Source organism: Ziziphus jujuba, chromosome 8 (assembly GCF_031755915.1).
Source record: "Ziziphus jujuba cultivar Dongzao chromosome 8, ASM3175591v1".
Taxonomy (NCBI): Eukaryota; Viridiplantae; Streptophyta; class Magnoliopsida; order Rosales; family Rhamnaceae; genus Ziziphus; species Ziziphus jujuba.
The window spans coordinates 11063884-11082409 of record NC_083386.1 but is presented as its reverse complement, the minus strand read 5'-3'; the positions used below and the strand labels follow the sequence as shown (position 1 = coordinate 11082409).

At 34.5% G+C, this 18526-nt stretch overlaps 3 protein-coding genes across 5 annotated transcripts; 2 read left to right on the top strand and 1 right to left on the bottom strand.

The window, feature by feature from the left end:
• Positions 1 to 276: 276 nt before the first annotated feature.
• LOC107413196 (ultraviolet-B receptor UVR8) lies at positions 277 to 6768 on the top strand. Of its 3 annotated transcripts, none has more exons than XM_016021084.4 (12): positions 278 to 703; positions 1458 to 1531; positions 1624 to 1708; positions 2032 to 2163; positions 2243 to 2479; positions 2653 to 2889; positions 3566 to 3609; positions 4898 to 5080; positions 5432 to 5522; positions 5656 to 5699; positions 5897 to 6059; positions 6385 to 6768. In XM_016021084.4, exons 1-11 carry the CDS (start codon positions 499 to 501, stop codon positions 6017 to 6019), a joined length of 1455 nt encoding a protein of 484 aa, XP_015876570.2. In that variant the 5' UTR covers positions 278 to 498; the 3' UTR covers positions 6020 to 6059; positions 6385 to 6768. The 3 variants fall into 3 exon arrangements, with proteins under 3 accessions (XP_060675685.1, XP_015876570.2, XP_015876568.2); XM_016021082.4 differs by having other exon boundaries at positions 279 to 703; positions 6380 to 6768; XM_060819702.1 differs by lacking the exons at positions 5432 to 5522; positions 5656 to 5699; positions 5897 to 6059; positions 6385 to 6768 and having other exon boundaries at positions 277 to 703; positions 4537 to 5040.
• A 1869-nt stretch (positions 6769 to 8637) lies between these two features.
• On the top strand, positions 8638 to 11958 carry LOC107413198 (wall-associated receptor kinase-like 20). The gene is made up of 3 exons (XM_016021086.4): positions 8638 to 9575; positions 9681 to 9740; positions 10728 to 11958. The coding sequence occupies exons 1-3, from the start codon at positions 8792 to 8794 to the stop codon at positions 11774 to 11776; spliced, it is 1893 nt and encodes a 630-aa protein (XP_015876572.3). The 5' UTR covers positions 8638 to 8791; the 3' UTR covers positions 11777 to 11958.
• Positions 11959 to 12135: 177 nt separating this feature from the next.
• On the bottom strand, positions 12136 to 15616 carry LOC107413204 (ribonuclease MRP protein subunit POP4). The gene is made up of 8 exons (XM_016021094.4): positions 15234 to 15616; positions 14821 to 14897; positions 14429 to 14694; positions 14233 to 14301; positions 14029 to 14087; positions 13597 to 13698; positions 12710 to 12826; positions 12136 to 12478 (listed from the first exon to the last, which is right to left on the bottom strand). Exons 1-7 carry the CDS (start codon positions 15457 to 15459, stop codon positions 12729 to 12731), a joined length of 897 nt encoding a protein of 298 aa, XP_015876580.3. The 5' UTR covers positions 15460 to 15616; the 3' UTR covers positions 12136 to 12478; positions 12710 to 12728.
• Between the last annotated feature and the right edge of the window lie 2910 nt (positions 15617 to 18526).

Genomic DNA, 18526 nt, shown 5'->3' with positions numbered 1-18526 from the left:
AAAACGACACGTGGCTACACATAATGATTGGACATTGGGTTTGAAGTCTACGCGTGGCAAAATATGGTAGCAGACACGCCAGCACCTACTCATAGCCTCTGGAGTCCGAGAAGAACCTGACCTTCCAGAAGCTTCCGGGGAACTCCTGGCTAGCAACGAACGAGACATCTACCGGTCCATATAGCGCCACGTGTCCAATAAACCCACGTGATCATCCTACGTGGCACTTCCATTTTCTTGAAAATGATACGGCCCCTTTTTTATGCCAAAGCCAGAGCAAAGAGTTTAGGGCTACTTTCCAAGAAACGCACTCTCAGAACAACCAAATCTCACCAAACACACACACACACACACACACACACACACATTCACTTTCTCTTTCTCTCTCTCCGAACAGAAAACGCAGGAAAAATCACAAAAAGAAATTCTTTCTCTTTTTTGTTTTTATCTTTTGTTTTTCTTTCCATTTTCTTTTCTTATCTCGGGTGTTTAAGCGCCATGTATGGCGATGGGAATAGAGATGAGGAAGTGAAAATGGAAGAGAAAGAGAGTGCAGAGAGAGTGGTATACATGTGGGGTTATCTTCCTGGAGCTTTACCTCATAGGTCTCCGCTTTTATCCCCTACAGTCGTACGGACTCCTGCTTCTTACTCTTGGAGGGATGTTTGTGGTGGAGGTTGCGGTTTCGCCATGGCCATTTCTGGTGCTTTTCTCGATCTTTGACTCTCGGTGATTATGATTATTATTATTTTTTTCGATTGTTGACGAGATTGTGGATTTCTCGAAATTTAGAATGCTGTTTGCTTGGGTTAGTCGATAGGAGCAATATGCATTCAATGGCTTTTTTATTCCTCTCTTTGGTTGCCGTGATAATGTGGTAAAACAACAGAAAGTAAAAGATGTCTATCAAATGTCTCCAGTTGATTTTTCTGATTAGGAATTTGATTAAGAGTCAAGAGAAAATAAGTTGTTTTCTCTCTCCCTGTATCTGGTTGACTTGGTGGTTAAATTGCTTTAATTAAAGTTGCCTATTTGTTTACATTTTAAAACTGTTGAGATTTTTAATTTTATTGGACTTGAGTTTTTTTTTGTTTATTTGTAAAGCTTACCCTTTAGGCAATACCTGAATCCTTGAAAAGTTTGCTTTCTGAAAATTTTTCTCTGTTTTATTTATCGAGGGAAATAACTTGCGTTTTTCGTTTTTTCGTTTTTTTGTTTTTTTTTTTTTTTTTTTCTTGTTGAATATGTTAGTATTGAGTAATTTAGTTTCTTCTATTGAGTTAATGCTACTGAAACAAGTGTTTCCAATTTTTGGATAATCTGGTAGTCTTACTTTTATTAGGCTGTCTGTATATTTGCATCTTGTAATCTTGAGTTTAGCTATTTCAGTATTCATCCTCCTCTACGTGGATTGCAAAGTAAATTTGTTTTTATTTTCTTTTGGTTTTTCCTATCAGAGTCTGGGAAGCTCATTACATGGGGTTCGACAGATGATCTAGGTCAGAGCTACGTCACATCTGGGAAGCATGGGGTAGTGCAGCACTATATAATACTGTCTTTTATTATTATACTTATTTTTTGAAAAGGAAAAACTTACAGGTGTTTTCTTAATTTACTTTCCAGGAAACTCCAGAACCTTTCCCCCTCCCAACTGAAGCTTCTATACTCAAGGCTGCAGCAGGTTGGGCCCATTGTGTAGCAGTTACAGGTATATTAATTTCCTTATTGAATATTTGGTGAAAACATAGTTTCCTTAAGCTAATGAGTGAAGAGAGAAAACTTAGGTACAATGCTAGTCATCTCTAGGTTGTCAAATGCATCCAAGTGGTAGTTAATTGGACTGACAATTAAGTTCTTTAAGATATGCCAAGGGGTTGCAAACCAATTATACAAGATATTTATGGTAGAATCACCTTGTTCAAGTGGTAGGTAACTGAAATAACAAACAAAAACAAATTGATCCCTCTTTGCTTGTTCTTTAGTTAGTATTGTATTTGCTCTCATTCACCAAGTTTGATGGGCTTTATGCAGACAGCGGAGAAGTTTACACATGGGGATGGAAAGAGTGTGTTCCGTCGGGTAAGGTCTTTGGAGATCCATCTGTGGTAGGAAGCTTTGAAAAGGATGTATTTGAAAGGCAGAGCTCTTTCTTGACAGAGCAAGGTAGTTTTATTTAGCTTCTGTCTTTCTTGAAAATGACAGGAAATTGTAGATTTCTAATGTATCTATGCTTGTGGTGCAGTTAGCCCTCGCTCTCAAGGTTCACGTTCAAGTGGCACTATTGTTTCTAGTACTGATGCTAGAGGAAGTGGAGAGGAAAATACAAAGAGAAGAAGAATATCTTCAGTAAAGCAAGCAGCTGAAAGCTCATCAACTGGGGATGAAACTCTCTCTGCATTGCCATGTCTTGTGGCGCTGACCCCAGGAGTTAGAATAACTTCAGTTGCAGCCGGCGGACGCCATACTCTAGCATTATCAGGTAATTGACTGCGTACTTGATAATTGTGGTCGCTAAGCCACAATTTTGATGCATTGTCTCTTTGCATTATGGTGGTGTCACATAGGTTGGTATGCAGTATGAAGTTAGAAGCTATGAAGATCTATTATGTAACGCAAGACATATGATGTATGCTGATTTTCCCAAGGTTTCAGATATAGGACAGGTGTGGGGTTGGGGCTACGGTGGTGAAGGACAGCTTGGTTTAGGCTCCCGGATACGCATGGTGTCCTCTCCTCATCCCATACCTTGCATTGAATCCTCTGCTTATGGAAAGGACAGATCTGCAACAATGTCTCGAGGAGGCACAGCTGAGGGACCGGGTTACAGAGCTCCTGGAAGTTACGTGAAGGGGATTGCGTGTGGAGGACGACACAGTGCAGTAATCACAGGTAGATCTGTAATTTCATCTTTGTTTTTGTTTCTTTCTTCATCTTTGTGTATAACAACATCAACATCATATAAGTTTTTCAAACCTTTGCATAAGTACATAGCTTGCAACCCATTATCAAGGTTCTTAGGTTTTGGAATTTTGGGCAAAAACATCCAGGCAGAGTGAAAGGCTTCAATTTTTTGTCCTCTAGTGCATTCACTAACGACTTGTATACTGGGATTATGCGGTTGACAAAATATGAATTGTATATGCTATCATGTAAAATAATTAATAAGCGTACTAAGAAAAATTAACAAATCACTTCGAGAAGGATTTTTAAGGCTCATGAATTGATTGAAAATGGTCCCAGAGGGACAGTCCAGTGGTCATGAATCATCTGTCACAACTCAGGCTAAAGGTTCAATCCTGAATTTTAAAAAAAAAAAAAAAAAAAAAAAATTGAAAATGAAAAAAGAAGTTAGATGTTACCTTTAATAATGTCCTAAAACCATTGATCTGATTGAAATATACAGTTAACAATTCTTTTGTCTAGAAATAATTTCTGAACTTATTTATACACGATGACTTGTAGTATTAGGATACTAACTTGAGAAATGGAGTTACTAATTTTTATTTTTATTTTTTAATTTTTTATGAATATTTCACATAATAATAACAACATTTATCTGAATCAGATGCTGGAGCACTTCTTGCTTTTGGATGGGGGCTCTACGGACAGGTGAGTTATCATGCATCTGTGATTTCTCAAGTTAATTGATTCATCCTCTGCAAATTCTACTTGCCTTGCTTTATTCAGAATCTCAAAATGCTTTTTCCTCTCTGCTATTTTTGCTGCATTTCCACAGTACCTCTTTATCTCTGTCTCTGTTTTGGATGGCTTACTCATCCAAGCCTTAACTTTGACCTTTTTTTAGAGAAATATTCACTGTTTAGGTTCTACCATTTCATTTGGCTATTGTTTAATTAGTATATAGAATTTAGTGTATTTTTAGTATGATATGTGTTTTTTTTGTGGATTTTTTCCGTTCAAAGTTCCTTATTGATACTGCTTTCTTAGTTTGGTATACAATTTTTGCTATGTAACAAACTAGATGTGTAAGTTAATTTGTACATTTTGTTAATGTGGACAGAAGTTTGTTGCTTTAATTTGTTTTCTAAGTGGATAATTTGCTCACTGTTGTTGCTCTAAATGGAGATTCATTTATGTGGAAACCTATTCCAGGTGTCCTATCCATACCAACCGACATTTTTGTTCTTGTAATACTTCTTTAACAATGCTTTTGCACATTATATATGCTTACCACTCCTATGCTGATGAACATTTTCTTCCTAATTTGATGACTTTCAATGCTTCAATATGCTGTTTAACTCTTAATAGGGTCAGTCTTAATTATTTTGAAAGTTTGACTCAGGTATTGATTGGCATATATTGATCTCTTCTATACTCTGTTGCTCATTAGAACCTTATTTCCCAACCTTCTCAATTGATGCACAGTGCTTCAAGCAAAATATCATGAATTCTTGCCTGATTCTTGCTAGTAATTCGTTCTCCTGCTCGCTTAAATTCTGGCTTGTTAAACTTATAGACCATTGTTTAGATATTATGCAATCAATTTTCCTGATAATTGGTTTCTTGATTGTGAAGCCGTTAAGGATGATTAGCAAAGGAAACTCATCCATTATCGCTTCAGAGCTTGCAAACAGATTCCTAATTATATGCTCTACTTCTTCGACTAGCATGTTTGACTTTTTAATCCTTTTGTCCATCCCTGACACTTCCTGGAGTTTCCCTACTATTAACCATTCTTCAGGATCAACATGTAGGTAATGTAGAAATGGTGGAGAAAAAGCAGTGATGTTCAAGATGAGGTTCACTCAACAAGGGATAAATCTATTCTATTCCTTTCTAATGTCAACTTTCTCACACTCTGTTGGTGACTCTATGTATTTGGATTATCTTGATAAAGGAGTATAACTGATTTTGTTGTCATGTTGTTTTGGTCAAGTGTGGGCAAGGAAGTACAGATGATGAGTTAAGCCCGACTTGTGTATCTTCCTTACTGGGAATCCGTATTGAGGGTGTCGCTGCAGGACTGTGGCACACTGTCTGTATATCCGCAGATGGTGATGTTTATTCATTTGGGGGGAATCAGTTTGGACAGCTGGGAACTGGAGCTGATCAAGCTGAGGTACACTATATATTAATCTGCAATTTAGCTTGACTGCTTTTTTCCTTTTCCAGATTAGAGGCAACAATGGTGTCTTTATGCCAGAAATCTTAATGCTACCAAACATATGATGCTTTAGTTTACATTTGAAATTGTTTTCATTATAATTTGCCATGCCCTTACTATGGGATGTTAAAGTGGGTAACCAAGTTTACATATGTTGGATTAGTCATGTTTCATCAGTTCTCTGAACTGTTATTTAATATTTACTACAATTTTGCGAGGCTGCAACATAACTGTCAAGTTGACAATTAAATTGGGATTAGTTGATTTTATTGCAATTAACTTGAGTATTCTTGATTTTTAAACCAGACTCTACCGCGACTTTTGGATTCTCCAAGTCTGGAAAATATGCATGCAAAAATTATATCTTGTGGGGCTCGTCATAGTGCCATAATCACAGGTATGTCTAATTTATGCCAGTGCCTCTTAGAATTTGAGTGTGGAATTACTTTCAGTTGACTAAATGTTAAACCTTGGATTTACATCAATTTAATGCCAATTCTGATACTTGTTATTCTTGTTACTGCTTGAAGCGGATGCCAAAGTTTTCTGCTGGGGTTGGAATAAGTATGGCCAGGTAATATTTATTCTGACAGATAAATAGACCAGGACACCATCTTTGTACAAAACAATTTTTCTCTTTTGCTTCTTATATTAACAGTGCCTTGGAAATAGACACAGCAAATTTCATTTCCCATTATTTTAGTTCTCTCATCTTGGTACTTTTTCGGACACATTGATACTTAAAAAATTGTCTTTGTATGCACTTGGCAGCTTGGCTTGGGGGATGTAATTGACCGCAACATTCCTTCTCAAGTTGTTATCGAGGGTGGTATCCCTAGAAACGTGGCTTGTGGTTGGTGGCATACCCTTCTTCTATCAGAATCACCTACTTGAGTTCCTAATAATCCAAGAGGCCTTGGCACAGTTTTGTTAGGTAGCTGTTCTTTGGACTGGTAAACTAGGATTTATATGTATATGTAGATACAGTAGCTTCTATACATATACATATTTGCATTTGCATCTGCACATTCTTTAGTGGTTGAGGTCCACCATGACAGTGGCTCAATCACGAACACCGTTGCAAGAATGAAGCATCGGTTTGATATGTGTATATTTTTTTTAATCTTATGCACTTTGTACTCTTTGATGTAATCAGATGCCTTTAAAATGCTCAGTAATCTTTTTAAGTGCTTTAGCAACTCTGGAACTTTGTGCTGAAAGTGTTACTTGGCTTGTGTTGTTTTTGGATCAAAGCAAAGCGAAGAATGGTTGTTTTTCAATCAAAGTGGAATGAAGCAGAGAATATATAATAGATGTTCCTTATTTCTTCAATGCATTCCTACAAAGAAATGTTGGATGGAACTGATGATTTCAGATTCCTGGCAGCAAGAGGTTATAAATCCAGTATTCGGAACTGTGATTTGATATTTATAATCTGGATGATGCAGCTACGAGATAAATTTATACTAGGCTTTGATTATATTACTGATTTTGTTATTATGGTGGCGGAGGTTTTGATCTTTGTCCCTATTTAATTCCATGTGATTTAAAAGGGTTGCTGGTAGGCAACAATTGTTTCAAGGTTCATATAATAAGATTTCAGCAAAGAAAGAAGTGATATAGTATATAGTATTGGAGCTCCACATGGATTCTTCATTTTTTTTTTTTTTTAAATGTTATTTATTCCTATTGGTGATCATTAGAGAAAAAGATATATCCTACAAGTTCATTTTATATTTAAAATTTTTGTTTTTAATTGATTTAATAAAATATTATATTATGTCTTCATTGATAATGATAAAATATATATATATATATATATATATTTTTAAGAGATAAGTCTTAAGTGAATTGTTTTCCTTTCAAACATTTAAAACATTTTAGGCAAAGGATGTAGAATTGCAACTTTACCTGCCTATCCTCTTGTCGCCGCCACAATTATAGAAAATGAAGACTTTTTTATGGTCTTCTAGATGTTCCCCTATAATAGTAGAATCTTTGATAAAATAATGTCGCTCTCTTTTATTTCCTCTAGTTTTTCCGTAGGGATTTAAAATTTTATTTTTCGTAGCTGTTATTTGTCGGCTTCTTTTTCTTTTTACTTTCTCTAAAAAACACGAGGGCTACAACTCCCAAGTGGTTGTAAAGATGTGTTGATACGTAGGCAATGACTATAAGGCCATTACATAGTTGACATTTTGGGTATGCAAGTTTTTCCAAGTTTGGTGCTTGAAATCTCTTTCTAAGAAATATATAAAAATAAAGACTGAAGATGATGATAAAAAATGAATTCTTAAAATTATCTAGTCATTTTCTTTTATACATACATATATATATATATATATATATAAAGGGGTCTATCGAATAGGATATTAATAACAATAGTACCCTTCAAATCACATGTTCTAGAATGAGATCAAAAGTTCACATGCAAGTAACGCGGATTTTCTCTTAATATATCTTCTTCTTCTTCTTCTTCCTTTTTTCCTTTTTTATTTATTTTTAATTTAAATTGCAAACAGCTCATTAATATGTTTCCAAGACACTCGATCTTAAATGCTTCCTTTTAATTTTATTTTCATCCGTTTATGTTTGCTAGAAAAATATATCATTGCACTTATTCGTCAAAGTATTGTTATTCTTAATTTTGGTGAATTTCATTCTTAATTCTTTATTCTTTAATATTTCTTCTTTTTTGCTTCGAAATCATCAATTTTTTTAATAAACCAGAAAATTAACCAGTAAAATTGGATTTACAAATTACAATAAAAGAGATGGTCTATACTTAAATAGAAAAATATGTTTTGTCAATATTTATAATCATGCTTTACATACCAATACCAAATGTAACACCACAGAAATGGAAGTAAGCTATTTGTTATTAATATGGGATCCATGCTAATATGACTTAACATTAATTGGTATACTTTTAATTGGATTTGACTTTTTTGAAACTAAAAACCAATAGGAAACATAAGGGCATAATAACATTTTGTTCATTGTTTTTGATTTTTTAAATTTGAAATCAAAATCATCATTTAAGGAAACAGTAATTTTTGCACTATAAAAACCCATAATATTAATCAATTAATGATCTTCCAGTCAATATGGATTAATGTAGTCCATAGTTTTCGTTATATATGTCAGAATCCGGAGTCAATGGTAAGATTATGCAAATGGAGAGGGCAATAACAGCAACTCATTACACTAGTCAATTTTCAACAAACAATATTAAGACAGCATCATCTGGAAGAGAAATTAAAAACAAAATAAAAAAATATCCCTACTAGAAACACAAAACTTGTTATTATTATTTTTCCTTGAAAATTTTAAAATTTTACAAATTTTTTTGGCAGCCAAAATTCAAACTTCAACTTTAAACTCAGATATAAAAATTGAATATGACTTTTTTCGCTAAGTTACCACTGCAATTGGTTTGTTGGGAACTGAGGACCATAAATACTGGACTTTCCACAAAGATCTTTATAAAAGGTAAATAGAAGCTTCCAAAAAGAATGAGGTCCTTTCGAAACGACAAACAAGTTTGATCAAAAAAATTCAAAACCTTAATTTTTAAGACGCCCAAAAACCAAACGACCAAAGCGACTCCTCATTTCCTTCTCCACTTGAACTTCCCTCCTCTCTCTCTCTCTCTCTCTATGTCCGATGGCACCACCGAAACTCCTCCTCTTGGCGGTGGCGCTGCTAACGTGCGCTGGGTGCGCATTCCCAGCCAAGCACTGTCCCAACTGCGGCACCACAGCTGTCCCTTATCCCCTGAGCACCGACACAACCTGCGGCGACCAGTCGTACAAGATCCGGTGCGACTCCGGTTCGCAGCTGGTATTCGATTCCCTCAACAATTCCTACCCGATCACCTCCGTCTCTCCCTCATCCCAGCGCTTCGTGATCCAACCGGCGAGCCTCCTATCCAACGTCTGCGTCACGTCGGATATGGTCCACCAGGGCATCCAGCTCAATGACTCTCTCCCTTTCAACGTTACCAGCAGCAACACCATCATCTACCTCAACTGTACCGACTCCATCCTCCGCTCCCCTCTCAACTGCTCCTCCTCCAGCCTCTGCCACACCTACCTCAACCGCTCCGACGAGGCTCCTGCCTGTGACGCCTCCCCCATCTGCTGCACTTTCAGAGCCGGCGGCTCCTCCACCTCCTACATGATCCGCGTCAGGGAATCGGGTTGCAGCGCTTATACCAGCTTCGTGAATTTGGATCCCAACCTCCCGGTGGATCGGTGGCCCGAATCCGGTGTGGAGATCCAGTGGGTTTCTCCGCGCGAGCCGCTTTGTGGGACCCAGTCGGACTGTGACGAGGACGGCGGCGGAGGGAAATCCACTTGTGGACCCGACCCGGTTGTCAATGGTGTCCGGCGGTGTTTTTGCAACGCTGGGCTCGTGTGGGACCCGATTGGAGGGTCCTGTGTGGAAAGTAAGTTGTGTAGTGTGTAACGCTCTTTACTTTTGGCGGGTCAATATTTTGACTCTTTTATAATTGGTATTCGACCTTCTGAAACGTTGACTTTATTTTTTCTAGATGTTACGTGTCAAGACCCTGGAGGTTGCGATTCATCAAACAAGACAGCACTCATAGCAGGTAATTTCTTCCCTTGTTGTCCTTTTTGTTTTATAATCGGATTCTTTGTTCATTGTCTTCTTGGTCAAAGTCGTCTGTGTATTTTTAGCTAGACCAGTAAAAGAGTCGTTGGGGTCATTAATTCATGATCCAATATGAAAGTGATTGATATGCTTATTCGACTATTTTATTAAATTTGTTTATTTGATTTTTTTTTTTAAATAATCTTTTACACGGAAATAGAATTTTTGTCTCTTCTGTTTTCTTTTCTTCTCTTTTCTTTTTTCTGAATGTGATAAGCATTTTAATTTTTAATTATTTGTGTATTAGTATCTTGTAAATGCCATCATGGTAATATTTTTTTTGTCTTCATTTTTTTATTTTTGTCTTAATTTTTTATATTGTCAATGAATATAGCCTCTATCTACGGTCTTCCAACTTGCAACGAGAAAGACATAATGATATTATAAAGTGCTTATAGCTGTCGTATTAGTTTTTAAATTATTAATTGAAATTTCATTCATACAATATTTCACTTGTACACATCACCATAGCTTATATATTATAATGATAAATAATATTGTGTTTGTCAAGTTAAATTAGGACCCAATATATTGTTTTATTTTTCTTTTTAGGAAACCCAACTTATATTTTAAAAAGAAAAATACTTCATGATTTTGTAACTGAGGTGTGCATGCGAAATATGGATCATCGTCTTTCAATATTTCTTTTCGATTATTTTTAATGGAGATCAGTGGAGACTAGACGAACACCAAAATTCCTGAGTGCATAGCAAGCTGAATACTTCATTATTTTCTACTTAATTTCTGTAGCAAAATATCTTATGCCAATTATATTGTTCACTACCGTAGAACCTATATTTTAATTTTTTATTTTAATTTTTTTTTTCATCGATGAAGTTTGGTCATTAGGGGTTGATAATATTCTTCTTAAGATACAAATTTCCTAAAATATCTAACAGTCTTAATAAGCATTGATACTATGCAGGTCTAGTCTCCGGGCTTGGCACATTACTTATCGTTGCAACCATTGCCATTCTACTCTACAAACGCCACAGACGCATCAAAGAAGCCCAAGACCGCTTGACCAGAGAGCGTGAACAAATACTCAACGCCAATGGTGGAGCTAAAGCTGCAAAGGTCTTCACTGGCAAAGAGATAAAAAAAGCAACAAACAACTTCTCTAGAGATCGCATACTCGGTGCCGGTGGCTATGGTGAAGTCTACAAAGGCATTCTTGAAAATGGAACTGTTGTGGCTGTCAAGATTGCCAAGCTTGGAAACACCAAAGGCACTGACCAAGTCCTCAACGAGGTCCGAATTCTCTGCCAAGTTAACCATCGGAGCCTCGTAGGCCTACTCGGTTGTTGTGTTGAATTAGAGCAACCCATCATGGTCTATGAGTTCATTGAAAACGGAAATCTCTTTGATCATCTCCATGGAAAAAGACTACTTTCCTGGAAAAACCGTCTTCAAGTTGCCTATGACACTGCAGAAGGTCTTGCATACCTTCATTTTTCAGCGGTTCCTCCTATATACCACCGAGATGTGAAGTCTAGTAACATTCTACTCGACGAGAAGTTGAATGGAAAGGTTTCGGATTTCGGGTTATCTCGGTTGGCTCATACCGATTTGAGTCATATCTCGACTTGTGCTCAAGGAACTCTTGGATACCTTGATCCTGAGTACTACAGAAACTATCAGTTGACTGATAAAAGCGATGTTTATAGCTTCGGAGTTGTGTTGTTGGAGCTGCTGACATCTCAGAAAGCAATAGACTTTACTAGGGAAGAAGATGATGTTAACTTGGCAGTTTACGTGCAGAGAATGGTGGCGGAGGAGAGGCTGATGGATGTGATTGATCCAATGCTGAAAGAAGGAGCCAGCAATTTGGAGCTGGATACCATGAAGGCATTAGGGTTCTTGGCAGTTGGTTGCTTGGAGGAACGCAGACAGAACAGACCTTCCATGAAAGAAGTCACTGAAGAGATTGAGTACATTATGAGCATTGCCACATCAAAGGTTGTAGAAAACTAGCTTATTGTACTGAGTTTTTCCTAGAGTCAGGAAATGAGAGGTATTTTCCATGTCATAGAGTTTTTGTTTTGTTTTGGTTTTCTACGTGTGGTTGTAAGTATATGGATGCATACCTAGGTTCTCACTGTAAAAATTAAAATGCAGATTTTTGTAAAATCGATGGTTGCGCAGATTTAGATTTACGAGCTATTCTTTTCACCTTCACCTGCATCATTTTTCTCCTTAAATTTCTTTATTGGGCCAGTATGACAATGCCCAACCAAACTAAAATTTAGCAGTCTTGAAAAAAGAACAGTAAAATATTAAATATGAAAATATATATATATATATATATATATGTATTTAAAAGACCATATAAATTGCAATAAAACCTAAAACTTTCTTACTAATTATGTATTCATTAATTATCAAAACTACTTTAAAATAATAATTATAAATTATCAAAGCTATAACAAAAATATCAAAGCAGCCACAACTTTTAGGCTGGAGCAACACATATAGTAATCAAAGTCTAAATGCAAATTTACAGGCTTAATTACATCACTACCACCACAGGACTTCTAGAAAAAATAAGCGAGAAATCCAATGGGCACTGTGAAATTTCTGTTATGCGCACATCCATCACTTTTAGAGCTCTCTGTGTTTCGGAGGCTGCCAGAAACTGCTGTAGCTTGATTACTCAGCATCAGAAAGAAAAAGGTTCTGCATTTCGAATACAAATGTCGTAGTTATTTCTCTGTAACAGACCTTAAATATTTCTTCAAACTTCCAGGAGAATTAATAACAAACCAACTGATATTTTATACTAGGAATGCAAAATTCAGTTATACAAGTTACAGGTTGTAGCCAAATTCACGAGACAGTCAGAAAAATTGTAATGTAAAGTTGACATAAGTGGTAATTTTACATAGAACGTGATCTAAGCAAGTTCACCTTTGAGATATGATAAGAGTCACAAGTCCAAATTTCTTGAAATGAGTTTGTCCCCCTGTAGTGTAATCTTCCAGCAATCAACTTGAAATATAAAGACAGAAACCTTTTTCGGAACAACTGCAAATTGGACACCAGAATGAAATTAATTAATTATCAGCATTTTAGAATAAAAGCTCAAATTGAAAAGATATGCAAAAGATTAAGCAATTCTCATTCCAGAACCAAAAAAATGAACTCTTAGTTTCAAACTTTCAAATGTTTTTTTCACAGCAAGATGACAAAGGGAGACAGCATTTAAAAGACTCAAGCCAGGACCCTGTAAGCTTACTGCCCATCAGACACAAAAACTAGTAGAAACCAAAGCATGCAATTAGACCCTACTGCATATGTAATATGATAAACTAAACAAAATTTATGCAAGCGCTTGGCATCCAAAAAGACAAATTAGACTCCAATTCATATGTATAAAGTTATATGGTAAACTAACCAAAATTATGAATTCCAACTCATGTTTAAGGTTATAAATATCTTTTATATATTTCAAACTTTTGCTTCACTCTCATTACAATTTACCTAAAACATATTTTACCAAAAAACATTAGATAACTCATGAACCCATTTACAGTTTTACACCACCTCAGTTTTGTGAAAAATAAATGATTCCTCAAGGAAAAATTATAGGTCAAGAAAAGCAAACAGAAAATACATGAACAAATTGAGCCCTTAATATCGACTTTTACATCCTGCATGATTACAACTTACCACGCAAATGGAAATTCGATGACAAGCCAAGGTTTGTTAAAGGGATTTTCCAAAAAACGCACCATGAAATCATAACATTGTAAGATGTTCAAATTTTTAAATCAATCAGGCAGCAAACAAATTACCTTTGAATTTATTGTCTTGAGTAATAATTCCTAGCGTTTCGGCTGTTTCTCGAATCATAATGCCGCTCACTCCAGTTAAACTAGTTATTTTACACTCAGCAACTGCCAATAAATAACATAAAGAATATGGTAAGTGATAAAGAGAGATGAACACATCTTTGAACTACATTTGTTCATTTGCTTATTTATTTATTTATTATTATTATTATTATTATTTTCTGTATGTTTGAAAAATATGGTATATTATTGACTCTGTCCATTATTGCAAATGTCTAGAGAGTTTTAAAGACAGACAACAAAAACCAGAAAAAGCTAGAGTTCCATTAAAGAGTTTCCACGGAACAACTGAACATAAAAAAGAATTCTCCCACAACAAAAAGCTATAAAATTTACATCTTCAATGCTAATATAACAAACAGGAAATATTATAACCTGAAATAATTGCACCATGTAGATCTGCATCAAGGAGACATTGAGCCAACTGATCTTTCCTGCAAGGTTTGATAGAAGTGTAAATACAGAATTAAAAGTGCACTTATCAATATATAACAAAAACATTAACACTTATCCAAGGGAATTTTAATGATTATGGAAAAACTGTACGGTTGCAATATCAAGCAAATTAAAAAATTTTACCCTGTTTTTTTCAGAAGTTGAAAAGTGTAGTCTTTCCACATCTCATGCATCGGCCTAAAATGATCAAATCTGGTGGTTCAAATACAATTTGACAAGTATTAGATAAAAATAAATTGAGATATAAGAATATAGCTTGGTAAAAAGATCATAAATATAAAGGACATTGACATTTGCAGCAGTATAGGATTAAACACACCTACAAAGCTCTGGAGGCAAATCAAAAGACCCCTGTTTCTTGTGTTGTTTCATGGACATATGCCTTTTGGAGCGCTTAGAATGAATCTTCAAAGCCCTGACACGAGAACCAGTAGATACGCCACGTCCTTGTATGCAGTTATCCAAGTGAATCCACTCGTCAATTTTCTTGCTTCTGGACCCTTGCATGTACTTTCTAGCCCAATCACCATTTCGGAGAAGCTCATGCAAAATCTTATCCACTTTGCTTTCTTTTCTATTAGAAAGCTGGCAGTGCAAGAAGCAGGTGTGAAGCTAAGTATCTAAGAGTTCATTCAAACACTTTATAGTGTAGTTCTCAATTTTTAATGCAGCTTTGATAGTTTCAATTCAGCAAAGCATATAAGGACTTACTTGGACATTGGTTGTCAGCAGATTTTCATGGATAGGTTGAGAGAGCTTCGCGTAAGTCGGATCATTGTTTTCAACATCTGCACGTAACACATTAACAAAAGCCATTGTTGTCTTCAAAATTACGAAATTACAGACACACATAAAGAAACAAAGACAGACAGAGTCCCCTTTTCATTTTTTATGAATTTACAAAAACATATTTATGGCACAAATTAGGGGTTATCTATTTACCCAAAAAAAAAAAGAAATATATATATATATATATATATATAGGGTTTATGCACAGTCCACAAATTCATCCAAAACAAAATATCATCTTTTTTTTTTTCCTCCATCAAATTCAAACTATTAAGCATACACATCGTGCAGGAATTAAAAAACTAAAAAGGAGGTTTTGGAAGTAAAAAGATAACCTTTTCGTGATGGGGTTTTGACTGATGAATCAGATGAACGTGAAGTTGATGGAACAGAGGAAGAATTTGTAGGATTAGGTTTTTTGGCATCTTCATTATTTAATCCAATTGGTTTAATTTTCTTGTTTTGCTGTTGAACAAGTTCAGCTTTTGCAGCTGCAAACCTTCGCTCTAAGGCCTCCAAAGTGCGCTTCCTTTGATCTTGACCAACTGTATTTGTAGCCATTTGCCAACAAATTGCTTTTAAGGCCGCAGGTCATCGCCGTCCGTCGTGCAGAGAAACGCCGGTGAGAAGCTTCAAGGTTCAGACGTTTAAGACCAAAAAGAGTGAAATTCCCAAATTCAATTAAGGGTTTTTCTAGGTTTTAGATCATCTTGTGTTCGAGGGACTATAGTAACATAGTTCTCCAACCAATCACAAGCATTATGTATATTAAAAATATTGAAAAAAAAATCATATTCTGTTTAGATTTATCTATTTTCCCATATTAAGATCATATATAATATACTTTTTCACCTTCTTTTTTTTTTTTTTCAATAATAGGTTTGAAGTCATTTAATTCTCTTTTTATAATGTTTAGGCTTCAAAATTGTTAAATTTTATTTATCAAATAATAAAACAAATGATGTAAGTATTATTCTATTAGCTTGTTGTTTATTTTATATTAATTTCTCCATTAGTAGATTAATACTACATTATTTGCTATATAAATAAAAAGTTTTTTTATTAATAATATCAAAATTATTAAATATTTATTAAGTTTATTTATGTAATAATATTTAATTGATATCATTTAATTCATTTGTGTGTTTAAGAAATTACTTTTTCACATTTAAGTCTTATAAATATATTAATCAATAATATTTTAATATGTATTGTTTAATAAATAAATTTGATAAATATTTTAATTTTTGTAAATATTATTGTTTTTTATTATTATTTAAACACAAAAGATTGCTAAAGCAAACCATTTTTTTTTTGGGTCTAAATAGATGGAAAAATTAGAGAGAGGTAAAAGGTTTAAAATTCTAGAAGCATGTATATATTTGTGCTTTAATTTAGGAGGAAATTAAACTCCATGATTAGCAACATGATCAAGAGGACAAAGAGGAAAAAAAAAAAAAAAAGAAAGAAAAAGGGTTACAATTCCCTTTGTGTTAAACTGGTGAATAAAAGATTTTTTTGGATGTTTATACTCCTTGAAGCGGTTAAAACTCAGATTTCAAACGATGATCATGATTTTCAAGTTTGAGGAGAATAAGGTAGGTCGTCTTTGTTATGCGTTTAGAGGTAGGTAATGACGGAAAGTAAAGCCTAAAATTCTTGACCCAAAGAAATCTGTTATTTGACCTATTAAAAAAGGCCCACTAATAAAAAAACCCCTATGGATGTGGACAATACAACTGATCAAATTAAAACCCACTTTTGGCTGTGGCCCAAATCTGTTAACAATTAACTATTTTTTTTATTTATTTTTTTCTTTGTAATCGAAAAACACTGAACAAAATGAGTGTTTCAGATTGTGCACTTTCCTAGTATGTTTAAAAAGTCAAAATTCAAATGATCAAATGGTTGCCTGGTTGCTATCCCATTTCTTGAATGATTTCTTCATTTGGAACTAAGGTACCTGGTCTTTGTCTCTATAGCTAATGATTTTGATTATGATTGGATGTTTAGGCCTAAAATCATTTCACCCATGAAATTTGACCCTCTCATCCTTCTTTCTGAGAGAGGAAAAAGAAACATATTACAAAACAGATTTATAGTTCAATTCCATTAAAAGTTAGGATTTTTGTCACCAATTGCCCTTGTAGTTTTAATTTTTTTACACTTTACCCTTTGTAATTTTGAATAAGTATCAACACCTTTTAAAAATTTGTAAGCAATGGAATATCAATTGAAACCTCTACACAATGATATTTTAAAAGCTAAATTATATTGAATAAAACATATTTTTCGTTTTGATTATACCCCTACTCAAAAGAGGCCATTCTTACGATGAATACACTTTTTTTTAACATTTAGAAAATTACAGTGGTTTTCAAATAATGCTGTATTATTTTATAAATTTTAAAAGGTATTGATGCTACTTCGATAATATAAAAAAGATAAAGTGTAATAATATTCAAACTACAAAGGGCCTTAATGTCAAAAATTCTAAAATTTTGTTTTAGCAATTATGATCATTTTGCTTCTATAAGGCTGATTTGTCTACAAATATTGTGTGGTGTGTGTTTGAATGTTTAACTTCTTAGTATCTCAAAAATTAATTAATTATAGGGTAAGTTTTTTGTCATTATTTTTACCAATCGTAGGGTAAGTTTCAAAGGGATAATCACAGATATAAGTACTTAATTGCTCTATGGATAGAAAGTATTCTTCGTTAATCATAAAACCTTTCAATTGATTTCTCTCGTCCATCTTACTTGACCTACCATAAGGTAGCCAGGGAGATCAAAGAGGTTATGGTGCTCTTTTATTCTTATTCTTTTTGCTTTGTAAAAGTTTTATTTTTTCTAAAAATTGTGAAAAATAAATAATGATAATAACAAAAAGAGGGCTCTTTGCCTGATTTAGAAAGCTGTCAATCTACTCTTGGGTAATACATTGCAATTTTGACTCATGCACGTACTCAAAAAAGCTCTAAATTTGTTACTTGAAATGCAAACTTTAAAAGTCTCATATTCCAATTCCTATTTGGTATAATACCACTAAAACGGTGACGATGAAGGAAATTTTCGAAAAAAATTAACAAGTTTTGGCCGCCCAATGCCTTAAAAAAGGAGCATTAACAAGTATATGACTTGCCATTTTGTCAAAGCTACCCAAAAAGGTCAACGCGTATAGTTTGGTTATTTCCAAATAGGCTTCTGGAAAAATGAAAAAGTAAATACCAAAGACGGGCCTTCTTGACCACCATATAAAATAAAATAAAATAAAAGCTCGTGGTTTTGCTATGAAAACCGCAGGCGTTTTATTTATTAATTAATTAAATTATTTATTTATTTTTTAAAGTCTGTTTATCGTGTAATTTACAAAAGAAATAGATGAAGCGTGTATTTGAAATAAACAATTTCTTTTTTTTTTTTTGGGGGGGGGGGGGGGGGGGGGGGGAATGAAATAAAGAAAATAATAAACTTGGAAAAGAAGTATGTTTATTGGAATAACATATATAAAATTTGAAAAGCAGGTCCAAAAGAGTAAGAGACCGAGACGGAGTCGAAGTCGGATGTAATGCGTTGGTGCTAGATTCATGCAGCATTTAATTGCTGCGTGTAAAAGACCCAAACAT

What these genes read in the sequence shown, in the direction of transcription:
- LOC107413204 (XM_016021094.4), bottom strand. Translation starts at nt 15,459, where the DNA reads ATGGCTACAAATACAGTTGGTCAAGATCAAAGGAAGCGCACTTTGGAG. An exon ending in TTGCCTCCAGAGCTTTGTAG is followed by an intron (nt 14,302 to 14,428) that starts GTGTGTTTAATC and finishes TTGAACCACCAG; the next exon opens with ATTTGATCATTTTAGGCCGA. An exon ending in ACATGGTGCAATTATTTCAG is followed by an intron (nt 13,699 to 14,028) that starts GTTATAATATTT and finishes ATTTATTGGCAG; the next exon opens with TTGCTGAGTGTAAAATAACT.
- LOC107413196 (XM_016021084.4), top strand. Translation starts at nt 499, where the DNA reads ATGTATGGCGATGGGAATAGAGATGAGGAAGTGAAAATGGAAGAGAAA. An exon ending in TCATAGTGCCATAATCACAG is followed by an intron (nt 5,523 to 5,655) that starts GTATGTCTAATT and finishes TACTGCTTGAAG; the next exon opens with CGGATGCCAAAGTTTTCTGC. An exon ending in GTTGGAATAAGTATGGCCAG is followed by an intron (nt 5,700 to 5,896) that starts GTAATATTTATT and finishes TGCACTTGGCAG; the next exon opens with CTTGGCTTGGGGGATGTAAT.
- LOC107413198 (XM_016021086.4), top strand. Translation starts at nt 8,792, where the DNA reads ATGGCACCACCGAAACTCCTCCTCTTGGCGGTGGCGCTGCTAACGTGC. An exon ending in TGGAGGGTCCTGTGTGGAAA is followed by an intron (nt 9,576 to 9,680) that starts GTAAGTTGTGTA and finishes TATTTTTTCTAG; the next exon opens with ATGTTACGTGTCAAGACCCT. An exon ending in CAAGACAGCACTCATAGCAG is followed by an intron (nt 9,741 to 10,727) that starts GTAATTTCTTCC and finishes GATACTATGCAG; the next exon opens with GTCTAGTCTCCGGGCTTGGC.